Source organism: Ictidomys tridecemlineatus, chromosome 8 (assembly GCF_052094955.1).
Source record: "Ictidomys tridecemlineatus isolate mIctTri1 chromosome 8, mIctTri1.hap1, whole genome shotgun sequence".
In the NCBI taxonomy this organism is placed as follows: domain Eukaryota; kingdom Metazoa; phylum Chordata; class Mammalia; order Rodentia; family Sciuridae; genus Ictidomys; species Ictidomys tridecemlineatus.
The window spans coordinates 18,906,388-18,932,810 of NC_135484.1; the positions used below are offsets into that span (position 1 = coordinate 18,906,388).

Here is a 26,423-nt window from a genome sequence, read left to right on the forward strand (position 1 = left end):
GTGGAGGGAGAGAATATTCCAAGGTAGAGCAACACGTGCCTTCTATCTAGGGCTGGTCCAGGAACAGGCAGGCACACATTAAACATTGCTATGCTTTATGACTTGAAGGCCTTAAGGGTAAATGGAAATATAGCCCTGGTTCTGTGAAAGAGAGAGGAAACTTATAGTTTGGATGAATAAGTGGCACCATTATGTCCTTTGGTTTTGCAGATCCTCTGGGAATCAGGAAGGTAATATTTTACATTGTGTCCAAATGTGGTCTTAATATATTTAGCTAGGCAATATCTAATAACATTCAGGTATCATTCCTAAAAGGAAAATTGCATGATTTCACCAACATGGCTCTTCCTTCATATCATGCCTAATGATGACAAGTTAAAAAAAAAAAATGAGAGGGTTTTCAGTCACATGACCTTAATGGCTCTTCCAGGCTCAGTGGTCTCCCAGGCCTGCTTCATGGCTCGGATTTCATCTGCTCGTTCTGTATCTTTTTTCACATCAAATAATTCAGTTTCACTGTGTTCAGAAACCAACCTCAAAATCCAGTAGGGTTTATTTGGATCTTCTTGTTGCAATTGAACAGCGGGTACCTGAAAGGTAAAATGAAACTTTGAGACAAATGCTCTCCTCTTTTCAATAGGATCTAAGTTTTATACTCGATGCATCATTTTACTATTCGGTATTTGCACAGGAGAAATGAAATCATAATTCACAGAAGACTGTACAAGAATGTTCATTGCAGTTTATCAACCGATGAAAGGATAAGTCAATTATATATTACTATAATTGATAATGTATTATAATATATACTCCTATATATATTCCTAAAGTTGCATACTACTTAATATGAAGCATTATGATACTACTGTTATATACTATTGTGTGGATGAATATCTCAGGAAGACATCATACTGCAATGAAAAAATTGAGCACAAAAGAGCACACACCTTGTGTGATTCACTTGTATAAAATTCCATAACAGTCAAAACTACAGTTTGAAAGCAGGTGAGTGGTTGTCTGGAGGTGAGGTATAAGGAGGACAGAATTGACTGCAGTGAGTTTAAGGATGTTATATAATCTATACCTTGATAGGGGCATGAATTATACCATGGTTACAGTTGTCAAAAGTCATTGAATGGTACAATTGATATTTGTAATATTTGTACATATCACTCTCTGTAAAATATACTTACAATTATGCACAATAAAGTTTAAATTATACTGATTTGTACTCATAACATCTCTTCACAAAAATGAGAGCAGGACAGTTGACCATTTCCAGGTCTGTATACTTGCCATCCATTCATTATGAAAGTGAACAACATTTCGAGCTTTCATAGGATCCTGGCATGGACCATAGGCTAGGACAGCCTTGACATAGAGTGGGCAATTTCTATATAATTGATGCTCATTGATGGCAATCAGGTAGGGAAAGAGACTTTAGTTCTTCACATAGCCTTTTTGCCACTGTTATGGTTTAGATATGAGGTGTTGCTCCCAAAATTACTGTGTAAATGCAGGAGGTAAAATGACCAGATTCTGAGAGCTTAACCTAATTTGTCCATCCTAGTTTGAAAGGACAGAGTAGTAGCTGTAGGCAGGTGGGCAGGGCTGGAGGAGGTGCACCTGAGGTCCCTTTCCTTTCTCTTTTCTCTCTGTGAGTCCCGCCTCAATGGCATGAGCAGCCCTTTTGACTTGGTGCTTTGTCTCACCTTAGGCCAAAGGGATGGAGTTTGCTAAACATCAACTGAACTTCTTAACCTAACAATAAACTTTTCCTCCTTTAAGATACTTTTGTCAGGTATCTTGGTCACAGTGACGAAAAGCTAACACAGCCACTTTCTCTGGCTCGTATTCCTCTGTCATTGCCATCATGCCTGTTAGCATGCCAAGGTGTCTCTCAGATTTCTATGGATTTTTTTTCTCCACCTTTTATCTTCTGATTGAAAAATCTCAATCTAGCTAGTTCTCATCAGGGGGAGAAGCCTTCTCACTGTGAACCAGCCTGGAGTCAGTTTAGGAAGTGGGATTTTCCAGGAAATCTGCTAGACAATTAAATAACAAAACTTACAAGGGCACATAGCACTTAGGTTGAGACTGTTAGTTATCCATGTCGGATAGTGCATTTGGGGAAGGGAATGTTGCAACCATTCATTGAATGACGTTTTCATATACAGTTTGGTTTTAGTGCTACCCAAAAGACCTTGCTTTGTACCAAATTCCTCTAATATTCTGTTGAGACCAAATCCCATGATCAGAGATTCTTCTATTTCTTACTTTTAAAAGAGGGGAGTAAAGGGGGGTTGGGGAGGGGATATGAGGATAGGAAGGATAGTAGAATGAAGCAGACATTATTACTTTATATATCTAAAGTAATAATTACATATATAAATATAAAGTAATCATATATATATATATATATATATATGATTGCATGACCAATGTGATTCTACAACATATATACTCAGAAAAATGAGAAAGGATACCCCATCTATGTATGTTATAGCAAAGTGCATAAATGTATTCTACTGTCATGTATAACTAATTAAAACAAATTAAAAAATTTAAAAAAGAGTTTTTAGCTTTTATCATCTTTTAAATGGTTTGATAAATGAGTTTTTCAGAAACTTTTCCAGGATCAAATTTTGATCAGGAAAGAGAGAGCTATGAAGGTTCTAAGGGAGCTGTGTGTCTTTTTGTTGTTTTTAGATATACATGACAGTAGAGTGTATTTTGACATATTATACACACATGGAGTGCAACCCATTCCAATTAGGATTCCATCTTGTGTTTGCACATGATGTGGAGTTACACTGGTCATGTATACATATATGAGCATAGGAGACTTATATCTGATTCATTTTACTGTCTTTCCAATTCCCATCTCTCCTCCCTTCCAGTCATTCCCCTTTGTCTAATCCAGTGAATGTCTGTACTTCCCCAAATACCAGACAGGTCCAAAATACCAGACTGACTTGATGTTTCCTCTGCATGTCTTTGCTCATTGCCTCAGTTCAGGGCCTAGTTCTCCTAGAAGAGGTGGGATTAGAAACCTACCCTTCTACCATGGCACACACAATGTCTAACACTAAAGTCCTGTTATCTTTGGCTTCCTGCATTTCAGTGTGGGTTATTTAAGGGTAAGGACTATATGATATTAATCTTAAAAACCCACATTCCAGTAATAGTGTCCTGCATACTGATAGTTCAATTAATGCTTTTCAATATTGAGCTGGTGAAGGGGTTTTGGGAAATATGTCCAAGAAAAGTCCGCAAGGTATCTAGGCTGCTGCTGCAATCAGGGAGATAGAATTATTCACTATTTCAACTTCTGTACAAATGAGCAAATAGGGAACCAATGAGCCAAGGTTCACTAAGTGACTCCATAGGAGAAAAGAGCACACCCACCTGAGGCTCAAAGCGAGGTGCTTGTTTTTCTTTGGTTGACCTTTCTCTGTCTGAAGACTTTTCTTTGCCTTTCCTTGTTGTTTTGGAAGTTCCTGAGGATTTCTGACCCTCACTGATGGTATGAGAATCTGGACTTCCCATGGTAATTAATTCTTCATGCTTCTCTCCATGAGCTAGAGAGACACAAAAATGGAAACTAGTGGCCATTATATGACAATAAAATCATTTCATGCAAGAACCAGGGGAGTGAGTTGGTGAAATAAATTCATATTTCTTTTCATTCTTCAACAAGAAAACATATCTTTTATGAAGGTCTGTTTAATTCTTTTTATAAAATTGAGTTATAATTCATCTACCATCAACACCCTAGGTGTATGTGGGTCAGTGGGCGTTGGCATCTAACACTGTGCAGCAATCACTTTTGGAAGGCTTTTATTTAATTTGTTGAATAATTTCCCTGTCTGGTACCTGCAGTGCAATATTGATCTCATTTATCTCAGGTCTAATCTTTGCTATTTCCCTCCTAACTATTTTTACTGCATCTCATAACTTTTGATAGGTTTTGTTTTCTTTTTAATTTATCTCTAAGTATTTCTTAATTTATCTTGCTATTTAATCTCAGAGCCATGGGTTAAGGGTATATTGTTTAATTTCCACATATTTCTGAAATCCCCAACTTTATTTATTATTGATTTCTAATGTTCTTCAATTATGATCAAAGAACACATTTATATGATTTTCAGACATAAATCTTTGACATTTATTTAGAGTTGCATTAGCTATAGTTTATCCTGCAGATCTTTCAAGTGCCCTTGAGAGGATTATTCTGCTGCTGTTGAGGAGACTACTCTATAGATATTTGTTAAGTCAATTTGGTTTACAGTGTTATTCAAGTATTTTATTTCCTTTTTGATTTTCTGTTTAGTTGTTCTATTCATTAACAAAATTGGACTGTTAAAGTTTCCAACTATTATTGTCAAATTACTTATTTCTTCTTTCAATTGTACCTATTTTTTTTGTATTTTAAACTGTGTTGTTAATATGTGTTTTCTTTCTTTTGTCTTAAAATCTTTTTCCCCCCAGCATTAGTATATTTACCCTAGGATTCTCTGGTTACTATTTGCATAATACTGTTTGTCAATTCTTTTTATCTTTAGACTATTTGTATCTTTGAAACTAAAGTGTGCCTCATAAACAGCATCCAGTTAGATCTTGTTTTCATTGTATAGTGTATTTAACTTGTATTTAAAATAATTACTAATAATGAGGGATTTATGTCTTTTATTTTACTGTTTTCATCTAGGGCTTCTCTCTCTCTCTCTCTTTTCCCCCTCCTCCATTGCTACCTTCTTTTGTCTCAAATAAATATTTACTAATGTACAATTAATTCCCTTGTTTGTTTACATATTATATATTTTTATTTTTTTATTTTCTTATTGTTTTCCTTGAGATTACAATTCAAATATTAATTTATAACCATCTACTTTGGATTCATGCAGTTTAATTTCAATAGCATACAAAAATCTTTGCTCTTATATAGTTCTGTCCTTTATGCTGTTACTCTAAATGTCATCTTACACATATTGTGTCTATCAACATTGACGCATTATTGACTTTAGCTTGGAGTCAGCCTTGTGAGTAGGGTGTTTCAGGAAACCACCAGACCAATAATAATGATATGACTTTGGAATAAGACCTTGAAGAGCTCTAGCACCATTTTATTCCTGACGGCTGCTATCTTGGACTGAAATATAGAGTATTGGTTTTTAATAGAATATATCTTGCTTTCCTTAAATAAACACTTTTTATTTGTTTTGTAGTTTTTTAATTGCTTTATGGAGAAGCTAATTATCAAAATTCTTACTCTACCATTTCCCCCAATATGCTCCTGGATTTGTTTGCTTCTCTAAACCTGCTAAGAACCTTTACACACTAATTGTCTGAGGCAGGGTCCTGAGAAAATGGGCAGTTTATATGTCAGTTCTCTCACAGCTGCCTGGAGACTTTGTTGGTAGTTTATGGAATTAAAAAGAACTCAGGGAGAAAAGGTGAGATTCCATTCTAAGCAACTTGTTTCTTGCCTGTGATGAGTAGGACAAGATACAAATGTACTGGTAACACATGAGCAGAAAAGTAGGATAAATGAGCCCCCAGAAAGAGAGTCAGGTTATTTAAACCAGAGAAGAACAAGGCATAAAGTTAGAGATGCTGAACCACAAAAACAGGAACAAGAGAAGAAAAAATAAGAAATAAAGACAAAGATTTTTATAGGAAGTCACGCAGTAAAATCACCTTTCATCAGAAACCCAAGACAGGCTTCTGAATACATATTTTCTCCTGTGCTCTTTGGCATTCTTTGCCAGCCTAAAACTTGAAGGTTGAAGAAACACTGCTTGCACAGAAATGAACCTTTCATTCAGTATGAGGGAAATGGGCTTCAGCCAGCTTCATTGGCTATAGTCACTTCTCTAAATTCTTGCCCCAGTAAAATCCAACTCCCAGAGATCTCATTGACAATAGAATATAAAGTAAACTGTATTTTATAGTCCTACTTGTGGATAGTGCTGGTTAAATGAACCTGATCAACACTGGAGTAGAAGAATGTTTTTTTCACTTGGTGCTTCCAGATAACTCTGTTACTGATGATGCTATGGTTTTTGTAACAGCAATTCACAATTCTGTGAATGTACAAGTGTCCTGTGGATCACACTCTGAGAACCACTGCCCTAAGAATTCTATATACTTTTCTCTTTTGCTAGATGCAAGTACTACAAAGGGGTGGACAAAAAGGCTGAGCATTAATGGCTTAGAATTCAAAAAAGCTAAAGATACTTTGCAAGGCTGGTTTTCAAATTTGATCCTGTGAGGGCTAATTTTTGAAATGGATTTATGGCCACTCCCCTAAAGTTTCTCATTTGGTGGGTCTAGTGTGGGTCCTCCATGGGCACATTGTGGTACTGAGGCTGCTAGTCCAAGGACCACACTTTGAGGATCACTGGTTTACATTTAGGTCCCATAGTTGGTGATTTAGAAACTAAATCCCCAGCGCAACAGTGTTCAGGGATGAGACCTGAAGAAAAGAGTTGGTCACGAGGGATCTGCCTTCATGAATGGATTAATGCCATTATTGTGGGAGTAGGTTTATTATTGAGGGTGTGGATTTTTTATCAGAGAATAATTTTGGTCCCCTTGCCTCTCTGTCTCTCTCCCACACGTTGCCTTCTGCTGTGTTATGATATAGAAGGCCCACACTAGATACTGGCACTTTACCCTGAAGTACCCTAGCCTCTATAACCATTTGCCAGTAAATTTCTGTTCTTTATAAATCATCCAATTGTGCTATTTTGTTATAGTAGCACAAAATGGGTTACAATACCTTATGTTCTATTAATTCTTTTTAATAGTTAAATATCCAGGTGGCAGAGAGGCAAGTAATTTTTTTTTGAACCCTACTACTATGTTTCTTCTTAGTTAGATTCTCAATGGGTCCCAGACAGAAAGATTCGGAGAGTATCTGTTTATGTAATTTACTCAGTAATGTAATTTACTGCTAAGAGTTGAATCAGCATTCAAATTTAAGTTCAAAAATGCTGTCAGTCCTTTACAAAATCAAAGTTTTGTGAGTCACCCCATTAGCCAAGTAAAATAGTAATCGTAAAAAATCCGGATTTCATCAATTACTTGATCCTCTGATGTTACATACTTTCAAATTGGAAGCAGGTCACACTAGTAGATGGCCAAGAGATGATGGGTATCACTTGTTCTTCTACTGACAAGACCAACTGCTAAGAAGTGTTGGGCCACAGAAAATTTCATGGTTAAATAATTTCATGACTTGGCAGTGAATCATGGCTCAGGCATTGGATACATTCAGTTTGCCAGGTAATTGGGGCCTAAGTTGCCCCTCTGTATAATGAAGATACTAACTCTGCACACACAAATCTAACACTAATCACTATAGAGCAGGTAAAATAGCATTCTACCTAGTATCATACACCCTGGGTTTCTAAGGTGTTTAATAAATTTCTGCTGAAATTGAATCTCAAGGTGTTCCTGAAGTACTTCTGGGGCTCTCTTTTCTAACTGCCCATAGTTAGTAATGTTTGAGTCATACCTTAAGGTGTATTTGATTCCCCTGAAACATACTTGATATGTAAATTTATATATTAATATGTATAAATTTATACTTGATATGTAAATTTATACCTACTATTTTGTCAGACACAGCTGGTGTGTGCTGCCCACTTTCCTAATGTTGTTAATATAAAATTAATTTCCATATTTCTTAATGGCATAACATATACTAGCTTTTTCTCCCATAAAGTACAAGTTCTTGGAAGGCCAGAACATCATTATATACCTCCTTTCAAATCCCTGATTTCACATCTATTATAATATGGAATTCATAATACACATTAACTCCTGTCAGCTTCCCTATCACTCTAATAAAATTCCTGAGGGAAACAAAGAAAGAAAAATTTATTTTAGTTTAAGCTTTCAGAGGCCTGAAACCCATGGTCACTTGACTATTGATTTTGAGCCTGACATGAGGCAGAACCTCACAGTGGAGAGTGTGTGGTGGAGCAAAATATATATGTTTTTGATAATATGTGTTTCAGCAAATATACCAGAACCTCAAAGGCATAGGTCAGCAGCATAAAGATGTTAAACATAGGCAAAAGGAATTTAAGATCGTGCCACAAATTCATCTGAAGGCAGATGATAGCACTAAGTTTCTCCCTGCTCAAAGTCCTCCAGGTTCATGTTTCCTTAAGTGAAAGGTAACTTGATAAGCAATATTTACTGCAACTTAGGAATTGAAATATACTAAAGGTGGCACTGTTGCCTCATGTTAACCAGAGGCCACATTTAAAAAAAAAATTTTAAAAGAAATATCCTAGGTTGAATATTACTATAATTCGGGCCTTATTTTGTATTGTGAAATTGTGAGCTGAGCTATAAAGATGTGAATTTTTGAAAAAAAAAAAAAACAAGTTTTACACTTATTTCTCACAGAAATTCAGTATTTGATATGAGTAAATAAAGCAACATTTCTATTGACTTTGGAATGAATATTTTAAAGAATACAATAATAAAAAGAACTTGACCAATTTCTTCTTGACATAAAGTATTTATATTTTAAAAGCAAACAAATTAATAATTTGAAAACGTTAGTAAATAAATGTTTCTAAGATATATCATACCCTTAAAGTTAGGATATGTGGGTTTTGAGTTGTAAATATAATTAAAGCATAGCAGTCAATGCATTGATATGTTTTAATAATTAAACTGTCTAAAAATCCACATTTACAAATATGCCATTAAAGATCAATTATTCTGAAACTGAAAGCTGCCTTTCAAAGATCGTTCAACATTTTCTTCCACACAGAAAAACATCCTAATTCATTTTAAACACAATTCATCTTTAGTTTCTTTGCTTGCTGTTTTTCAGCCACAAACATATTATTCAATAGAAGGTGTAATTTAATTTTAGCAGCTTCTCTTTCATACAATAAATTTTCAAATGTTATATAAGAAAAGAATACATATTATTTCTCCTAAAGCCTTTCTGCTACTTAGAGAATAACATCTTTTAAAATACTACTAGGACATAGGAACTTCTATACATTATTTTGAATATTCACAACAACTTTGAAAGACAGCACTTATTCTAGTCTTGCAGGTGATGAACATCCTGGTTCAGATCACTGAACCTAGGGTGGTTTAGCCACTATGCTGTATTTCCCCAATTGATAATACTGTTCCTTTAAAACTTTTAATTCATTTTAACTTTGTTCTCTTACATAACTCTGTTTTTCTTACATTATTTGATATTCTGATAGCATTGTACTATATGGTGCTAACTTGCCTTGGAAAGCTTAAAACATTTCCCCCAATATTTCTTCCTTTATTGTTGCATGTTCTTATATATCCTAATGGATTTACACACCAGTTTTACCTATGAATACAATCTCAAATTAAATTTAATCAGAACATTCAGTAGGTTTTATTGTTGTTGTTATCATTTTCCAGTGCCTGGGACTGAACCCAGGACTTTGCATGGGCTATGCAAGTATTCTACCACAGAGCTATGCTGTAGTTTTCTTTTCATGATTTATGCTGGGATTATTTATTCCCTGTCATGTAGTTTATATTTATACTTGCTATAAATGACAATAGTATGACTATTTTGGAAGTAGCAAGACAGGCATAACAAAATATTGCAACGTAAAAAATCATGAAAGAAATACAGGCAATTCATGAAAGAAGCCATGCAGGAAAAAACCTGGGATTTGGTTCTCACTCTTGATTTACTGTAATTTCTAGTTTCCAGGAACATAAGGTAAAATTTACTAATACTACAAACTGTCTTTGAAGAACAACAATGCAACAAAAAAATGAGAATAGCTTTGCTGAACACATTAGCATGAACAAAACTGTGCTGTTTTCCTATTATTTTGATTTATTTCTGTAATAGTGAATATTTTTTTATTTGCACATAGGTCTTTAGCATAAAATATTGAATTCCACTGATATTAAGCAGAAACTATGTCTCTACATCTTGGGAGGAGGGGAATACACTACCACAATTTGTACCACTCTTTCTAGCACTGATTTACACAAATAAAAAAAAATTTAGGTATAGTATGTAAGGTCCAAGAAATTTCTATTTGAACCACAGGGGAGGTAGAGATAGGATAAAGGCTGATTTAAAGGATAACAAAAGCAATAGCCTGACAGGAAAGAATACACAGAGAGAAAGAGAGAGAGGGAGAAAGAGATGGTGGTGGTGGTGGTGGGGAGGAGACAGTAACCCACAAAGAGGAATAAACAAATAAGATTAATAGTTTGTTCTCACTTATTTTTCATTTGAACATTGTGGCCATGGACAGTGGATTCCAAAATAAAGGCTTCCAAGTCACTTCTATAGGGAGTCTTTAAGGCAAAGTTCAGGAGAGTTGGGTGGACCTAGGACACCTTCACTGCATCCAAAGGAAGGCCTGGGGCTTGCAGCACTGGGTCAGAGAGGCTGCTGCAAGAGCAGTGACAGCCAAAGCCAGTGCCTTTGCTACCACGAGGGAACCAGTGGCACATGCAGCCTTAGACATGGCCTGCAAGGAGCTTTCAGCTTGCATGTGATGCTTATTCATGGAAAAACTCTTCTCTTCTGGTCAGCAAGAACACCAGATCAAAATCTTGCCTGTTCTGTATTTCAGACATCCTCAGTGGTGCTGGGCAGTGGCTGTGGAGGGGAGGCTGAGCTAGAATGAAGAGATAGTTCAACAAAATTCATATTCCATGAGATTAACCAGGGGATATGTAACAAGGTCGAATGTATATCATTATTAAGCAGTTGCACAGCTTTTTTTGTTCACAAACCAGTTTTTGAGCACCGGAACAACTGCTTTGGGAGTTATACATGACACAGATGAGTAGCAAAAGAAGTGGCCGCTATGTGGCTCAGAGGCCACGGCTTTCTCTTCCTCTGTCTGTGTCAGACATTGAGCAAAGATGACAACATTTTCTCACTGAGCACAAACCCAGCCTCAGAGTCTTGTCAACGCGGCAGGCCAGGGAGCCATCAGGATTGAGGCATACCTGCTGACACAGGCATAACACTTTCACGCATCCACTCAGTGAATGTGAGGGAACTAACATTCTGTCTGGATCCAGTGACACAAAGATGAGTCTGGGAAAGACATGGTTCCTCTCCCCACAGAGAAGAACACTGCAGCGGAGGCCAACAAAGTCAGGATTTCCACACAGTGGGGACTCTTATTTATTTTAATAATTTTTCTTTGAATCCTATGAGCCACACTAGAATCTGCCCTTTTAATAAACCTAGTAATAACCGTTTTCTCTTAACTTCTGTATAAATGAAGCTCTATTAACACTTACCTGTTTGGGTCTAGGTGATAACACAGGCAAACAAACACCTGAATAGAGTTTCTAACACCTGGTAAATAAGGCAATAATAACAAGAGTAGTTTACATATCTCCTTTCATTCAGTCACTCAACAAATATTATGGAGCGGCTAATCGGGTGGACAATACCTAACCAGTGGCTACACAAGGCATCAGATAAGCAAGAATAGACAGAACTCCTTGCCTCCCAGGCTTCCATTCTAGTAGGGGAATTTAGATAGTAAGTTCCCTCTTATCTGCAGAGAATATGTTCCAAGATCCTCAGTAGAAGCCTGGAACCACAGTTAGTACCAAACTCTCTCTATATAATTTTTGTTCCTATGTATACATACCTACAACAAGTTTAACAAATTAGGTGCAATAAGAAATTGGCAAAAATAAGTAAATATAAAAGTCAATAATTATAACATGTAATATACCATATTAAAAGTTATGTGAATGTGGTCTCTCTCAAAATACCTTAATTCCTTATTGCACTGTGGTAATATGTTCAGTTCATGGTTGACCACTGATGACTAGAACCACAGAAAGGAAACTGTGAAAAGGGGAAATTACTGAACACTGTTAGAGGATGATAAGAGCAGAGGGTTTGTCTTGTCACGTGTATGATAGATGTGCACTTAAAACTCTGCAAAATACCAAGGAAGTTCTGATGTGGTCTAGCGTGGAATATTAGGACTAAGGCTTATAGGATCAGGGAGCTTTTACTTTTTGATGTTATTCTCTCTTGTTTTGTGTAGTTTTATTTTATTTTAAAAATAATGTACATGTATTATTTTATTAGGCAATTGGGCTTCAATTTTAGCACATAAATAGAAAACACACTTCATCTCAATCTGTAATTGAAAGATTTGTTAATATTTGAAGAGCTTGTCTTTTGTTTTATGATTTTCCAATAACTGCGGACAAATGTAATTTTAAAATGTAATAAAGTTTCCTGTGTGTTTCTTGAAAATGCTAAGGTATAATCAATATGTAATTTTGGCAAATTATACAAAATGTGTTTAAATTGGCCTAAATAATCATGTATTTTGTTTTTTAGGAACTAGGCAGTAATAATGTGAAACATAATTAACACAATGGGAAATATGGCAGGTCACAGGAGATAAATTATAGACAACAGTTCTAATAATTATGTGATCCACTTACTAGTAAATATTTATATGAAATGCAACATGCACATACAAACATTTAGAGTGACATACCTTTGTTATCACTTTTCTCTAATTCTTTTAGTGCTTGAACAAATATCTGCTGACTTTCAGTGAGAGGCCAACTGTTATACAATATCAAGCACTGTATGATATACTTGTAGTTCTGTGAAATAAAACACAGTGTTTAAGAACAAGCAATAAGAATATATACAATACGTACATAATAGAATTTGTTACACTGGGCATGTGATAAGTATATACTTTTCCTGAATATATGCTCATTATTTAATTCAATAACACCGATGTTCTCAAACTCTATTGCACAACACTTCATAAGTTTAACACTCTCGAGGCTGGGGTTGTGGTTCAGTGGTAGAGTGCTCACCTCGCATTTGCAAGATCCTGGGTTTGATCCTCAGCACCACATAAAAATAAAAAAATAAAATAAAGGTATTGTGTCCAACTACAGCTAAAAAAATAAAATATATATTTAAAAAGTTTACACTCTCATATCTCCACTTATGCCTGGCCATTTTCTGTTTCTATTTTTTGCCAGTACAGTGGGTATAAAGTGAAATCTCACTGCTGCTGTATTTTGCAGTTTTCAAATTATTAAAGAATTTGAGTAGTTTTTTTCATTCTCTGACTTTTAGGATTTTCTTTGTGCTCAGACACAAAAATGGCCTCCTTTTGTGGAGTAAAATTTCACAATTAAATCTGAAATACCTTTGGAGTCCACCTTTAGTCACCGAGTTAGCTTTTGGTCTGGTTTTATTTCTGTACAAATGACCTTTGTAGAGGTCATTTCTGTAGCACCATCTACTTCATGGATTACCTTTCCTTCTTTGATTTATGATATCATCTTAATACTGTGTCAAATTTTCATAGAAACATGATCTGTTTCTAGTTTTTCTCCTACTGCTTCATTTATGTGTTCTTGTACTAATATTATTTTATTGTAATGACTATTTAGTTTGTCTTAATATTTAGAAAGGGATGTCCTCTATCTTTGCTTTTCTTTTTTAAAGTAGACTTAACTGTTTGTGAGTTTTGATTCATTCCTATTCTGAAAAACACAGGGGGAATCTTGATTAGCACCACATCGAATTTAAAAATTAATTGGGGGAATAAAGGATGTCTTAAGACCATTATGACACCTTATTGAAAAGCATGGACTGCTTCCCTGTGTTAGAGAGGCCATCTATATTCTTTAGTTGTTCTAATTACCTCAATGACCTTCACTAAAGGATCAAGTTTTTCTATGTAGAGAACTTGTGTATTTTTTGGTTAAGTTATGGTCTAGATACTCGCTGCTATTGCGAGAGTTGGCAAATTCTACTGTCTGATGCATTAGTGCTGCTTGTAGAGGAAGGCTGCTGTTACAGTTGTAGAAGCAGCAGAGCATGGTGAGTAAGGGTATAGCCTCACAAGTTGGACCTGTCTGGGTTCAGGTTTAGTTTTAGCACACACATGGTATTTGGCATTGAACAAATCATTTAAGTTCTATGTGCTCTGGGTTCCTCAACTGTCACATGGAGAGAGTGAAACTGTTTACTTCAAAAGATGGTGGGAGAATTAAAGATCAATGTACATACACTGTAACAGGTACATAGTTGGTAAATAAGTAAATATACAAGAATTTGCTGTTAGTAATGTCTTGCCAATCTTCCTAAAATCTCTTGTTAATTCTGAATTTGTCTATTCTGTTGGTTTCTTTGGTTATATAAGTCTGTAAATAACTCAGTAATTCTTTGAAGTGGAATTTCTATTTTGTTTCTTCTCATTGTTCTAACTTTACACCATCATAATATTCCAGTATCATTAAATATCAACAATGATAGTGAGCATTCTTATCCTAATTTTAGTAGAAATGCACTTCAATTTTGTATGTTCATATATTGCTATGGTATATAAGATTTCTCAATTAATTTCATGATTTTTGGTATGTAACATTTGCAGTTTAGAAGTTCTATGCCTAGTTTGATAAGAGAATGTTTGAAAAATACCCAAAGGTTGTTGAACTTTATCATATGTTTCAGAGTTATCTGATTGTTCTCATCTAATCTGTTACTGTGGTGATTTATACTGACAGATTTTTTTTAATTGCAAACCACTCCTGAACTCCTGAGATGAATGCTCCCTGATTGCCTGGCACACTGGAACTGGTTGTCTGTTATCTATACTTCTTCATCCATTTTTATAAATAAAACTTATGCATTTCTCTTGTGTTACTCTTATCTAGTTTTGGAATCAGGATTACAATAATCTCTTAAAAGGATTGGAAAGTTTAAACTTTTCTTCTGATTTTTTGAATAACTTACTCCTTGAAAGTCTGATCGACATGGCTTTTGGCACTTTGACAAGGGGAGTCTTGGGAGATGTTGATTACCTATTTAATTTTATATATTTTTTTGTTCTTTTATTAAGATTTTTTTATGAATCAGCTATGCTATTCTCTACCTCTCCTTCCCACACAGGAATTTGTGTATTTCCCAGCCCCCATCCCTGCCAGGCTTTAAGTTTGCTAGCATAGAGTTGTTTATAATAGTAACAGCATTAAAAAAACACCTATAGGGTGTAGTTATACATCAACTGTGTTTTTTAAATTTTGCATTTGGTTAATTTATATCTTCTCTCTGTTTAATTGATTCATTTTACTAGAAGTATATTTACTTTATTAATCTTAGAAATAATTACTTAGGGTTTATTGATTTTTTTTGCTTTTTGCTCACCATCTCATTGATTTCTGACCTAATTATTAAAATCATTTCTTCAGCTTTGAGTTGATCTTGAATCCTTTCCTTTTTAATAGTTAAACCACGTAGTTCTAATCATTCATACATCCTTATTAATTAACCTAAAAGTCAATATTACACTAAATGCTACTTTAGATGTTGTATTTAGATGTTGCTTAAATTTTTCAATTTGAAAGTTTTCCAATAATCATTGAGTGCTATACTTTGCATAATTCATTATTTGATGTTCTTTTTAACAACAGAATTATTTGATATATTTTATCTAATTTTCACATTTGGAGACTTTTACACTATCCATTAATTATTAATTTCTATTTTATTGCATTATACTAAGAAAACATAACTACATAGTACAGATAGCTTGGATTTTATTGGATTTTAATCCACTAATTGCTTATTACACAGTCTGTATTTTAAAAAATATCCTGGGTGTGCTAAGAAAAATTGTGTTCTCTGTTTTCTTGGTGTTTTATATAGGTATCTACATGATTAGATATGTAATTAAATTTTTCAAATCATCACTGTTATGATTTGGATAAGGACTTCCCTCCAAAAGCTCACTGGTAAGACAATGGAGCAATGTTCAGAGGTTCATTTCATGGGTTAATTATTTGAAAGGAGTACCGTGGCTAGGTCACTGGGGGGATGACTTTGGGGTTTGTATTTTGTCCCTGATACCTCAACCAGCTTCTTTGCTTCCCAGTTACCTTGAGCTGAGCAGTTTTCTTCAACCATGCCCTTCCATCATGATGTTCTGCCTTGCCCTGGACCCAGAGCAATGGTGTTGGACGACAGTGTATTAAGAACTCTGACCCCATAAGCCCCAAATGACTTCCTCCTCTAAGCTGTTACTCTCAGGTATTTTGTCACAGAGGTGAAAAGCTGACAAATATATGCACGACCATTCTCATTTTGTTTTTCAGCTTGATTTATTAGTTTGTGAAAGATATGCATTAAAGTCTTTAATTGTGAATTGTGCACTTATCTTTTTTTCCCCTGTGATCCAAAAGTTTTTGAGTCTTATTTATTGTCTCTTGGTAGTTAAGTGCCTCTGTGTTGCTTAATGTCATATCTACTTTATTTATTTGTTTTTTAATTTTCATATACTATCCCTGTTGAAGTCTATGTATTATGACATTTAAATTATTATTAAAGCTCTCTCTTGATTAATGTTTACCAGATACATTTTCCTCTCATTTTGTCTTTACATTAGCTGTGACCTTTTATTTAAAAGTGTTACTTAGAACTACTTATACTTGAATATTATTTTATATGACTTTAGAACTGTAGCTTTTCAATTAATTACTATGCTGATATTTATTGCAATTACTGTCATATTATGACTTATTTCTGGCACCTTATTTTCTTTTCAATCCCTTTTACTATTTTATGCTGTTGTTTCCAATGGCTGTGCCATATTTTATTCTGCTGTTTTAAAATAAATGCATTGTCTTTTTTCCTTTCTAACTTGGGTCACATACACTCACCTTTTATTAATGTGTAATTGTTATAAGAATATGACCTTTAGTGGTATGTATTATAACTTATTTTCAAACTAACATGATTACATATACATCCTACGGTTGGCATAGAGGTTAAGTTAGCCATTTGATTAAAGATCTTAGCATAGAGAAACTGTTCAAGAAAGTCTCATTCTTCAATTCGGGTTGTTCACTGATGGCATAGCGGATAGAAAGTATTTGACAACTTCTAGGAAGAGAATCATTTTATTGTTAGATTCTTTTAGGAGCAGTGCAATTGAGTGATAATTTTTAATGTTAATATACCTGCTGTGGTATGCTAGAATTTTCTTCTACAGATGACATAGTGACCACTTCCTCCTCCACCAGAGGCTGACCAGTATCTACTATTGCACTTCCAGGTCTACTCTTATAGGATTTCTGACTTCCCTGTGCAGATTTCTTCTTAGAATATACTTCTGGCTCTTTTTTGGTTGATAGGTGACTTGAAAGAATTTGCTTGCTAGCTGAATGAAAGAAATAGTAAGTATAATATTAATATGTGATATGCACAACTATTACTAAAAACAGTTATATCCCTTTATATTATGTTCAGAGGGAGAGGTTTATCTTACCAAGATAAAAACTACCACCACTGGATTCTTTGGAATATTCTGGCTTTAAAGAAATCTACTCTAATAATATGTGACCTGCATAGAGTACTACATATTCTGAACAACCACTGATTTCTAAAAGAATATGTTACAATCTCTTATTCATTTGCTGTTGCATGAATGACACCACACACCAGGCAACTGGTTTCCTTTAATTTTTAATTTCTATATTAATTATTTTGTAATGAACAGATGATATAAGTACCACTGGGAGCAATAAAAAAGGTATCAAATGTTATTAATTAATTTTTCAAATATACTTGGAGGTACATTAAGTGAATGAGAAAGAAATTCCATTTCTAGTCATTACTGAATAATGAGCACTGGACAGATTCTCCTATCACAAAAAGAATGATAAAATTGGACAAAACTTATAAATCAACTCTTTTCAGCAACTGGACAATATACAGTCCAGGACTGTAATCCTTGAGAGTAAGAAAATGTACAAGGTGATCTCTCTACTTCCCCAGATTTCTGCCTGAAAGCACTCAGGCAGACACAGGAAGGTGCAGTCCTGAGCAGTAATGCTGCCGGGTTCAGAAATAAATATGGAGTTGGAAAGAACTATAGTTTGTCAACTGAGTAAGCAAAGAGACATATCTGAGCAGCAGAGGAGCTTAGGATATACACAAGGGTTCATTTGAATCTTTTGCTGAATTCTGAACTTCCTTTTTACAAACACTCAATAACTCCTGGCAGATCATAACTACTAGAAAAGATCTGGGGAGCAGGAGTGGGGAGTTAATGAAGATTCTGTTAGTTGCACAATAATATTGATGTTCTCACCTGCCAAAATGAAGTGAATTTAATAAACACGCAGAATATGCTGTTGAGACCCAAGGAAGTCCAAGCTTCAAGAACAGAGTTAGCCTCATGTTAGAGTAATGGCAACTCAGGACTGGATTCAAAATATCTCATGATCAAATCTTGGTAGAAGCACGCTAAATTGTTAATAAATCAACTAACTTCCAGAACATAGTTCAACATTCTTTCAATGAGGATAGCATAATCTAGATCATTAACAATGTTGCATGCACAGTGTACAATACATAATTGATCTGATATATTAAGAAACAGGAAATGTGACCACATCTGAAAAATAAAGTCAACAAAAGTAGAAGTAGGAGGATTGTGAGTTCAAAGTCAGCCCTAGAAATTTAGTGAGGCACTAAACAAGTAAGTGAGACCCTGTATCTAAATAAAAATACAAAATAGGGCTGGTGATGTGGCTCAGTGGCTGAGTGCCCTGAGTTCAATCCTTGGTGGAAAAAAAAAAAAAGGAGATACATAGCTGACCTAGATCATAGATGATGGATTTAACACACCTGTAATCCCAGCTATGTGGGAGGCTAAGGTAGAAGGATTACAAGTTTGAACCCACCCTTGGCAACTCAGCTAGACCCTGTCTCAAAATAAAAAATAAAAAGGTTAAGGATGTAGTTCAATGGCAAAAAAAAAAAAAAAAAGTCTGTGTGGGTTAAATCCCCAGTACTACCCATACACAAAATAAAAAACTTTTGCATAAGTTGTTAAGGGAAAAGATGAGAATATCTGATGAAAAATGCTGAACACCAACAAGAAAAATAAAATATATAAAGAATCAAAAGAAATCTATATTTAACTATGTATGAAATATAATTTCCTATCAAATTGAGAATAAAAGATCAGTGAACTTAAAGATAAGTAATAGAAATAATCTAAAAAGAAACATGGAGTGAAATAATGGATAGAGGCTAATGGTATGATATTGCAGTAGATTAAAAAGTGACCCTCACAAAACAAATACATGCACACAGCACATCAGTATATGACTTTACTTGACATAGGGTAGCTGTATCTGTAATTAAAGTATGGATCCTGAGATGACATCAATCTGGAATTATACTCATGCTAAATCCAACAATGGTGTCCTAGAAGAATCAGAAAAGAAGAAGATACAGAATCATAAAGAAAGACATGAGCCTTGTGAAGATTTTCGGTTTTTCAGGATGGTAAGAGAATATTTTTTGTTTGTTTGTTTATTGAGTTACCCAGATTGTAGTACAGTAGTCTCTCCTAATCTATAGGGATATGTTCCTAGACTCCTGTTTGATGCCTGAAACTGAGGATAGTAACAAACTCTAAGATGATATTTCCTTAGAAGACACAGAAACAAACCTATATAAATACAGTTATCTCATACTAGACAAAGGATCTAAAAACACATTGGAGAAAAGGTAGCCTCTTCAACAAATAGTGCTGGGAAAACCGGAACTCCATATGCAGCAAAATGAAATTAAACCTCTATCTCACCCTGCTCAAAACTCAACTCAAAGTGGGTGAAGGACCTAGTAATTAGACCAAAGACCTTAACCCTAATAGAAGAAAAAGGAGGCCCACATCTTCATCATGTTGGCTTAGGACCTGATATCCTAAACAAGACTCCTAAAGCACAAGAAATAAAATCAAGTATCAAAAATTGAAATGGATTTAAACTAAAAATGCTTCTTCTCAGTAAAAGAAACAACCAGTAATGTAAAGAGAGAGCCTTCAGGGTGGAAGAAAATCTATACCACATGCACATCAGATAGCACACTAATCTCCAGGATATATAAATGACTCAAAAAACTTAACACCGAAAAAACAAATAACCTAATCAATAAATGGGCTAAGGAGCTGAACAGACACTTCACAGAAGAAGAAATACAATCAATCAATAAATATATGAAAAAATGTTCAACATTTTTAGCAATTAGAGAAATGCAAATCAAAACGACTCTAAGATTTCATATCACCCCAGTCAGAATAGCAATTATCAAGAATACAAACAACAATAAATGTTGAAGAGGATGTAGGGGGAAAAGGCACACTCATACATTGCAGGTGGGACTGCAAACTGGTACAACCTCTTTGGAAAGCAATATGGAGATTCCTTAGAAAACTTGGAATGGAACCACCATTTGACCCAGCAATCCCACTCCTCAATATACACCCAAAGGACTTAAAATTGGCATTGTACAGTGTTGCAGCCACATCAGTGTTTATAGCAGATGAATTCACAATAGCTAAACTGTGGAATCATCCTAGATGCCCTTCAATAGATGAATGGATAAAGAAACTCGGATATATATACACACAATGTAATATTACTCAGCCTTAAAGAATAAAGAAATTATGGCATTTGTAGGTAAACTGAAGGGGTTGGATAATATCATGCTAAGTAAAATAAACCCAATCCCCCAAAACCAAAGGCCAAATGTTTTCTCTGATATGTGGATGCTGATGCGTAAAGGGGGTGGGGGTGGGGAAGTGACAAGGGAAGAATGGAGGAACATTGGATTGGGCAGAGGGGAAGGTAGGGGGTATGGGGTGGGAAAGTTGATGGAATGAGATGTACATTATTATCCTATGTAGATGTATTATTGCACAAATGTTGTGAAACTGCATCGCATATAACCAGAGAAATGAAAAGTTGTGTTCCATTGGTGTATAATGAGTCATAATGCATTCTGCTGTCATGCATAACTAATTAAAACAACAGCACCAAAAAAATTTTAAGATGGGCAATCAATAAAAGAAAAAAATCTTTCATTCACATATATATGATAAAATTATAAGTTAAGCACAATAAGAGATTAATTATAATAACAACAAAATATAATAACATACTGTATTAAGAGTTGTGTGGATGTAGTCTCTCTCTCTCTCTCTCTCTCTCTCTCTCTCTCTCTCTCTCTCTCTCTCCCTCTCTCTCTCTCTCTTATAGTATTTGTACTTTCACATTTTCACTTAAAGGAAACACTTTCCAAATCCAAATTTCCAACATCACTAGTCTTGGGTATTGGGACTATTATTAAGTAAAATAAGGGTTACATGAACCCAAACACTGTGATACCATGACAAAGATCAATGATGACCTGATAAGCTAGATAGGCACTGAGTGACTAATGGGCATGTAGTGTATAACGTGAGGACACACTGCAAAAAGGGATGATTTGCATCTTGGGCAAGACAAAGAAAAATGGTGCAAGATTTTATCAGACTACTCAAAATGGCACAAGAAAAATTGCTGTTGCTAGAATTTTCCATTTAAGATTTTTGAACCATACTTTATCATGGGTAACTAATTTAACTAATCTAGTTTGCTAAAGCAACCCAAGGAAAGTAATGCAGATATCAATGGTATGATGTACATATTTTTAGTCCTAGATGGAACTCCTATAAAAGTAAAATACTTAGAAATAAATTTTAAAAAATATTGCAGAATCTGCTCATTGGCAATATGAAAATTGCTGACAGAAATAGAAGACTAAAATAAATTGAGAGATACACCCATATTCATGAGCCAGAAAAACTCAAATTTTGTTAAGCTCTCCAAATTCGGCACAAGCAAAAATAAAAATTGAAAGCTAAGATTTTCAAGCAAATGTGTTTTCAGAATAAATTGATATTAAATCAATTGATTAAAATGGAGTCTAAAAGTAGACTCACACAGACATGGTCAATTGATTTTTGAATACTATCAAGGTAATTCAATAGGTAAAATATTGTATTTCCAACATACAATGCTAAGACAACTGGATATCCTCATGGGAGTAAAAAGAACATTTACCTCATTCCTGATATCATACATAGAAATTATTTCAAGATGGATCATAAAAGTAAACATATGTTAATATTATACAACTTATAAAATGAATCATGAAATAAATTATTTATCATCTTAGATGAAGCAATTTTTTATTAAATAAAACAAAAAATACTTGTAATTTTTTTAAAACAACAACTTTGACTTTATCAAAATTAAAAGATTCTGTACTAAAAGTTTACTGTTAAGGAATTAAAAAGAAAAGGCTTCGATTAGAAGATCATATTTGCAAACTATATATTTGATGAAGGGCTCTCTAGAATAAAAAGGATAGTTTAATAAGAATAGGGAAACTCATTAAAATATGGGTGTAATGTGTGCATAGAAATTCACTCAAGTTATATACATTTCAAAAACACATATAAATATTTTTAATCATTAAAATCATTAAATCCTTTAAATTAAAAAATAGAATTGCCTTTTAAAATACCACTTATATAGACATCATTTAGAAATATTCTGTGGACTGAGCAAAAGGATCCTTACTCTTTTGTGCACCTATTATTAAGTAAGCTTCATGGGCTTTCTTTATTGTTTGTTGTTGTTGCTGTTATTGTTATTTTTTTATTTTATTTTTTAAAATTTTTTATTACCGGGAATTGAACTCAGGGACATTCCACCACTGAGCCACATCCCCAGCCCTATTTGTATTTTATTTAGAGACAGGGTCTCACTGAGTTGCTTATTGTGAGGCTGGCTTTAAGCTCTCAATCCTTCTGTCTCAGCCTCCCAAGCCACTGGAATTGCAGGTCTGAGCCACTGCATCTGGCTTTGTTGTTATTTTTATTTATTTATTTTTAAATTAATTTCTTGTGGATATACACGATGTTGAGATTCACTGTGGTGTACTCCTGTATTTAGGAAAATTATGTGAGATTAATTCCACTTCCTGTCCTTTTCCTATGCCCCTTCTATCCCTTTATTGCCCTTTGTCTATTCCACTAAACTTCTGTTTTCCCCACTACCTGCCACTTTTACATGGGTTAGCTTCTACATATCAGAGAAAGCATGCAACCTTTGGTTTGGGGGATTGGCTTATTTCACTTAGCATGATAGTCTCCATTTCCATGCATTTACCAGCAAATGTCGTAAAATTATTCTTCTGTATGGCTGAGTAATACTTCATCATGTACATATACCACATTTTCTTTATCCATCTGTTGAAGGGCACCTAGGTTGGCTCCATAGCTTAGCTATTGTGAATGGTGGTGCTATAAACATTGATGTGGCTGTGTCACAGTAGAATACTAATTTAAAATCCTTTGTATATATACAGAGGAGTCAGATAACTGGGTCAAATGGTGGTTCCATCCCTAGTTTTTTGAGGAATCCCCGTACTGCTTTATAGAGTGGTTGCACCAATTTGCAGTCCCACCAGCAATGTACGAGTGAAACATTTCCCCCACATTCTTGCCAACATTCATTACTAGTTGTGTTCATAAATTAACATTCTGACTGGAATGGCATGGAATCTCAGTATAGTTTTAATTTTCATTTCTCTCATTGCTGGAGATGTTGAACATTTAGATGTACTGTTGTTCTGGATAGAACTTTGTATTAGGAAAAGAAAAAGGCTTGCACTAATAATTTCTGTGTAAAGTGGTTGGATATCAGAGTATTTGCAGTGGCGTGCAACTCAGCCCACTCTTCCTAACCTTGCCCACCCACAGTTGTTAGGGAGAGAAGGAAAGGGGTCAATAGTCTGTGTCGCCAGTTTATGTCTATTTTGCTTGGTAGGTCCAGATATGACCAAACCCCCCAAAAGCCCACATATACATATTAGACTGAAAATAGGTACAAAACTTATTTTATATATAAAAAGAAATTTATTTTTAGCAGTTTGCTAGCACACTGAAGATAATCAACACTAGCTCTATTTGGAAGCAGCACCCAGGAAGCATGCTGATAACCAAATAGCTATGCAAAGGTCAAGTAGAAGATATAATCAATTACAGAAATATAACAGGATGGCAGAAAAAAATTCTGCATATCAAAACAAATGTAAGTAGATTGTATCCTGTATTCAAAGTCTAGAATCTTGTATTGAACAGAAAAAAACTCTATAAGAGAAAGTAATAACCTAATTTTAAACTTATATTAATTTTAATAAATAGAATATTATAAAAACAATAAATTAGAAATAAAAGAAAGGCAAAAGGTCTTTCAAGATGAGAACATTCTTCTTATTATTAAAGCCCATAAAGAAGAAAATAAATTTTTATTTTTCTTCAAGGCGAAGAGTCTTTAAAGTATAATTATAACCAGTCTGCTGATAGTCATAGCCTAATTTGAAACACAAATGTCAGTGGCATCAAATAATGGGTTTTTAAAAATATTTTATTCTACTACCAATTTTTACTGATTTATATGGTAACTTGCTGTCTTATCTTTAAACCTTTAAAAAATGTTACAAAAAACATAATTTATGGATCCAGATCCCCCTGTCCAAAAGGCACACTTACACTGGGAGCTCACAGTTTTCTCACTCCCCAGGAAGTTAAATGCTGGGATGAGAGCTTGGCCTTTTCCAATGGAGGTCACCATGGTTTCTTCATTTTCTAGCACCTGAAGCTTGATGAATACGTCTGGCTTGGATGTACGTACCTGTATTGTAAGAGGATGCTGTAATGCCACTTTAACACAATACCTATTGGGAAAAATATGAACTTCATAAGCAAGTGCATTGTTTTTCTTCAAGTCGGTAAACAAAATAGCATAATTTTCTAAAAGCATTGTCAAAAAGTAAAACCACGCTGTGAAGTCCTCTTTAGCCAAGGATCCCAATATGGTAGGGTGAAACAAAATGAGTCTTCTTTTATCATCCTTAAATCCCCAAGTAGGAAATGCAAATTTTTGTTTGCATATGATGAGCCGCTTTTGAAACTTGTCAGACCCAAAAGCCACCATACTTCACAGAGCTGCAACCTGCTACTACCACACCAACTCATTCCACCAGATCCTCCTTCACGTTGCACAAAGAGCACAGCTTACAGAGGCAGAAGCCTTCCATGCATCATTCTTCAGTGTTCTCATTTGAGCAAACACACAGAGAAGCTGAAATAGCACCCACAGCCTCCACCATCCCCCTTTTTCCTATATTTGAGAAACCTCAAAATCTAAAACATGCAATCTAACCCATACTTTCTAACTCCTCCTTGGTGCCACTGAAGAGTTGTAGGGGCCTTGTTTGTTTTGTCTTATTTTGTTTTGTTTTCATTTTTCTATTTCTAGTGATTTCTTACAAATGCTCAGGACTTTATCAACTTTCCACTTCTCTACAAACTTGCCCTTCTGAGTGTCCGGCTACCTGTATCATAAACACCCTCTCTTTGTTCCTCCTCGTCATTAACATTCCTACATGTGCAGTTGAAGCAAATACATCCACCTTGCAGTCCGGATGGCCACACTTCCTTTCTGGGAGCCATCTCAGTAGATCACCTATTTCTGCTCTTCTCACCGTGTCACTTTCTGTAGTCTGCTCTGTCACCAACCCAGGCGCTAAACATGTTCTTGTCAAGATGTCAAGCAGCTTGTCACTACTGTATACAAACTTCAGTTCTCGTCTTCCTTGACCTCTCAAGAGAACTTGACAGGGTTGATTCTATCTTCATTTCCTCCTGCTTTAAAAATCCCCCCCCCGCCCCCCAAGAGCAGAGCAACATTCCCTCTTTTTTTTCAGGACTGCTCTTTACAGGCTTCTCAGACATTGACATTCCCACAAATATCAGAGAATCCTAATGTTCTTTTCTGAGTCTGACTCTCATTTTATACAATTTCCTGGGTACCTCACGAGCCAAAACAGAAAAACAATTTTCAAATAAAAGTGTCCTACCAACCATATACCCGTGTCACGTGGCTATTTTGCTTGTCTACTCTATTAAACCGCTAGGAAGGAGTTAATTGTCTTCCTGTTGACCACCACCTTACACATGACTTTCTCCCTCTGTATCCTCTACTGCATAAGTGGCACTATCCAAATATGTGTCAAGCCCCAGGTATTCCAAGAAATCAAGGCTCTCAGTTTTTGCCTTGATTTGTTAAAAATCCTTTTTCCTCTCTCCAGATCCAGGTCACTATAATGGACTGAACTGCGTCCCCTCCTCTCACAAAAGATGTTTTATAGTTCTCATCACCCCATGCCTCACAATGTCACATTATTTGGAGATAGGAGTTTTCAGAGGTAATCAAGTTAAAATGAGGTCATTTGGGAAAAAGTCCTAATGGAACATAACTGGTGGTTTTATAATAAAGAGGGGGAATTTAGGAATAGAGTCACATAAGAGAAACACCATGTAGAAATTGAAGCAGAAATTGGGGTGCTGATCCACAAGCCAGGTAGCACCAGCAATTATCACACCAAACCACAGGATGCCAGGAAAAGTGAAAGAACAGATTCTCTGCACAGCCCTTAAGAGTGG

General features: G+C 35.0%; 1 protein-coding gene across 1 annotated transcript in view; it reads right to left on the bottom strand.

Moving 5' to 3' along the window:
* Nucleotides 1-26,423, bottom strand: part of Adgb (androglobin) — a 172,141-nt gene that overhangs the window by 28,252 nt on the left and 117,466 nt on the right. The window contains exons 27-31 of the mRNA XM_078018948.1: nucleotides 24,468-24,652; nucleotides 17,032-17,231; nucleotides 12,540-12,651; nucleotides 3,409-3,581; nucleotides 414-590 (exon numbers count right to left, since the gene is read on the bottom strand). Coding sequence (XP_077875074.1) covers nucleotides 414-590; nucleotides 3,409-3,581; nucleotides 12,540-12,651; nucleotides 17,032-17,231; nucleotides 24,468-24,652 — 847 coding nt within the window. The remainder of the gene's footprint in view (nucleotides 1-413; nucleotides 591-3,408; nucleotides 3,582-12,539; nucleotides 12,652-17,031; nucleotides 17,232-24,467; nucleotides 24,653-26,423) is intronic.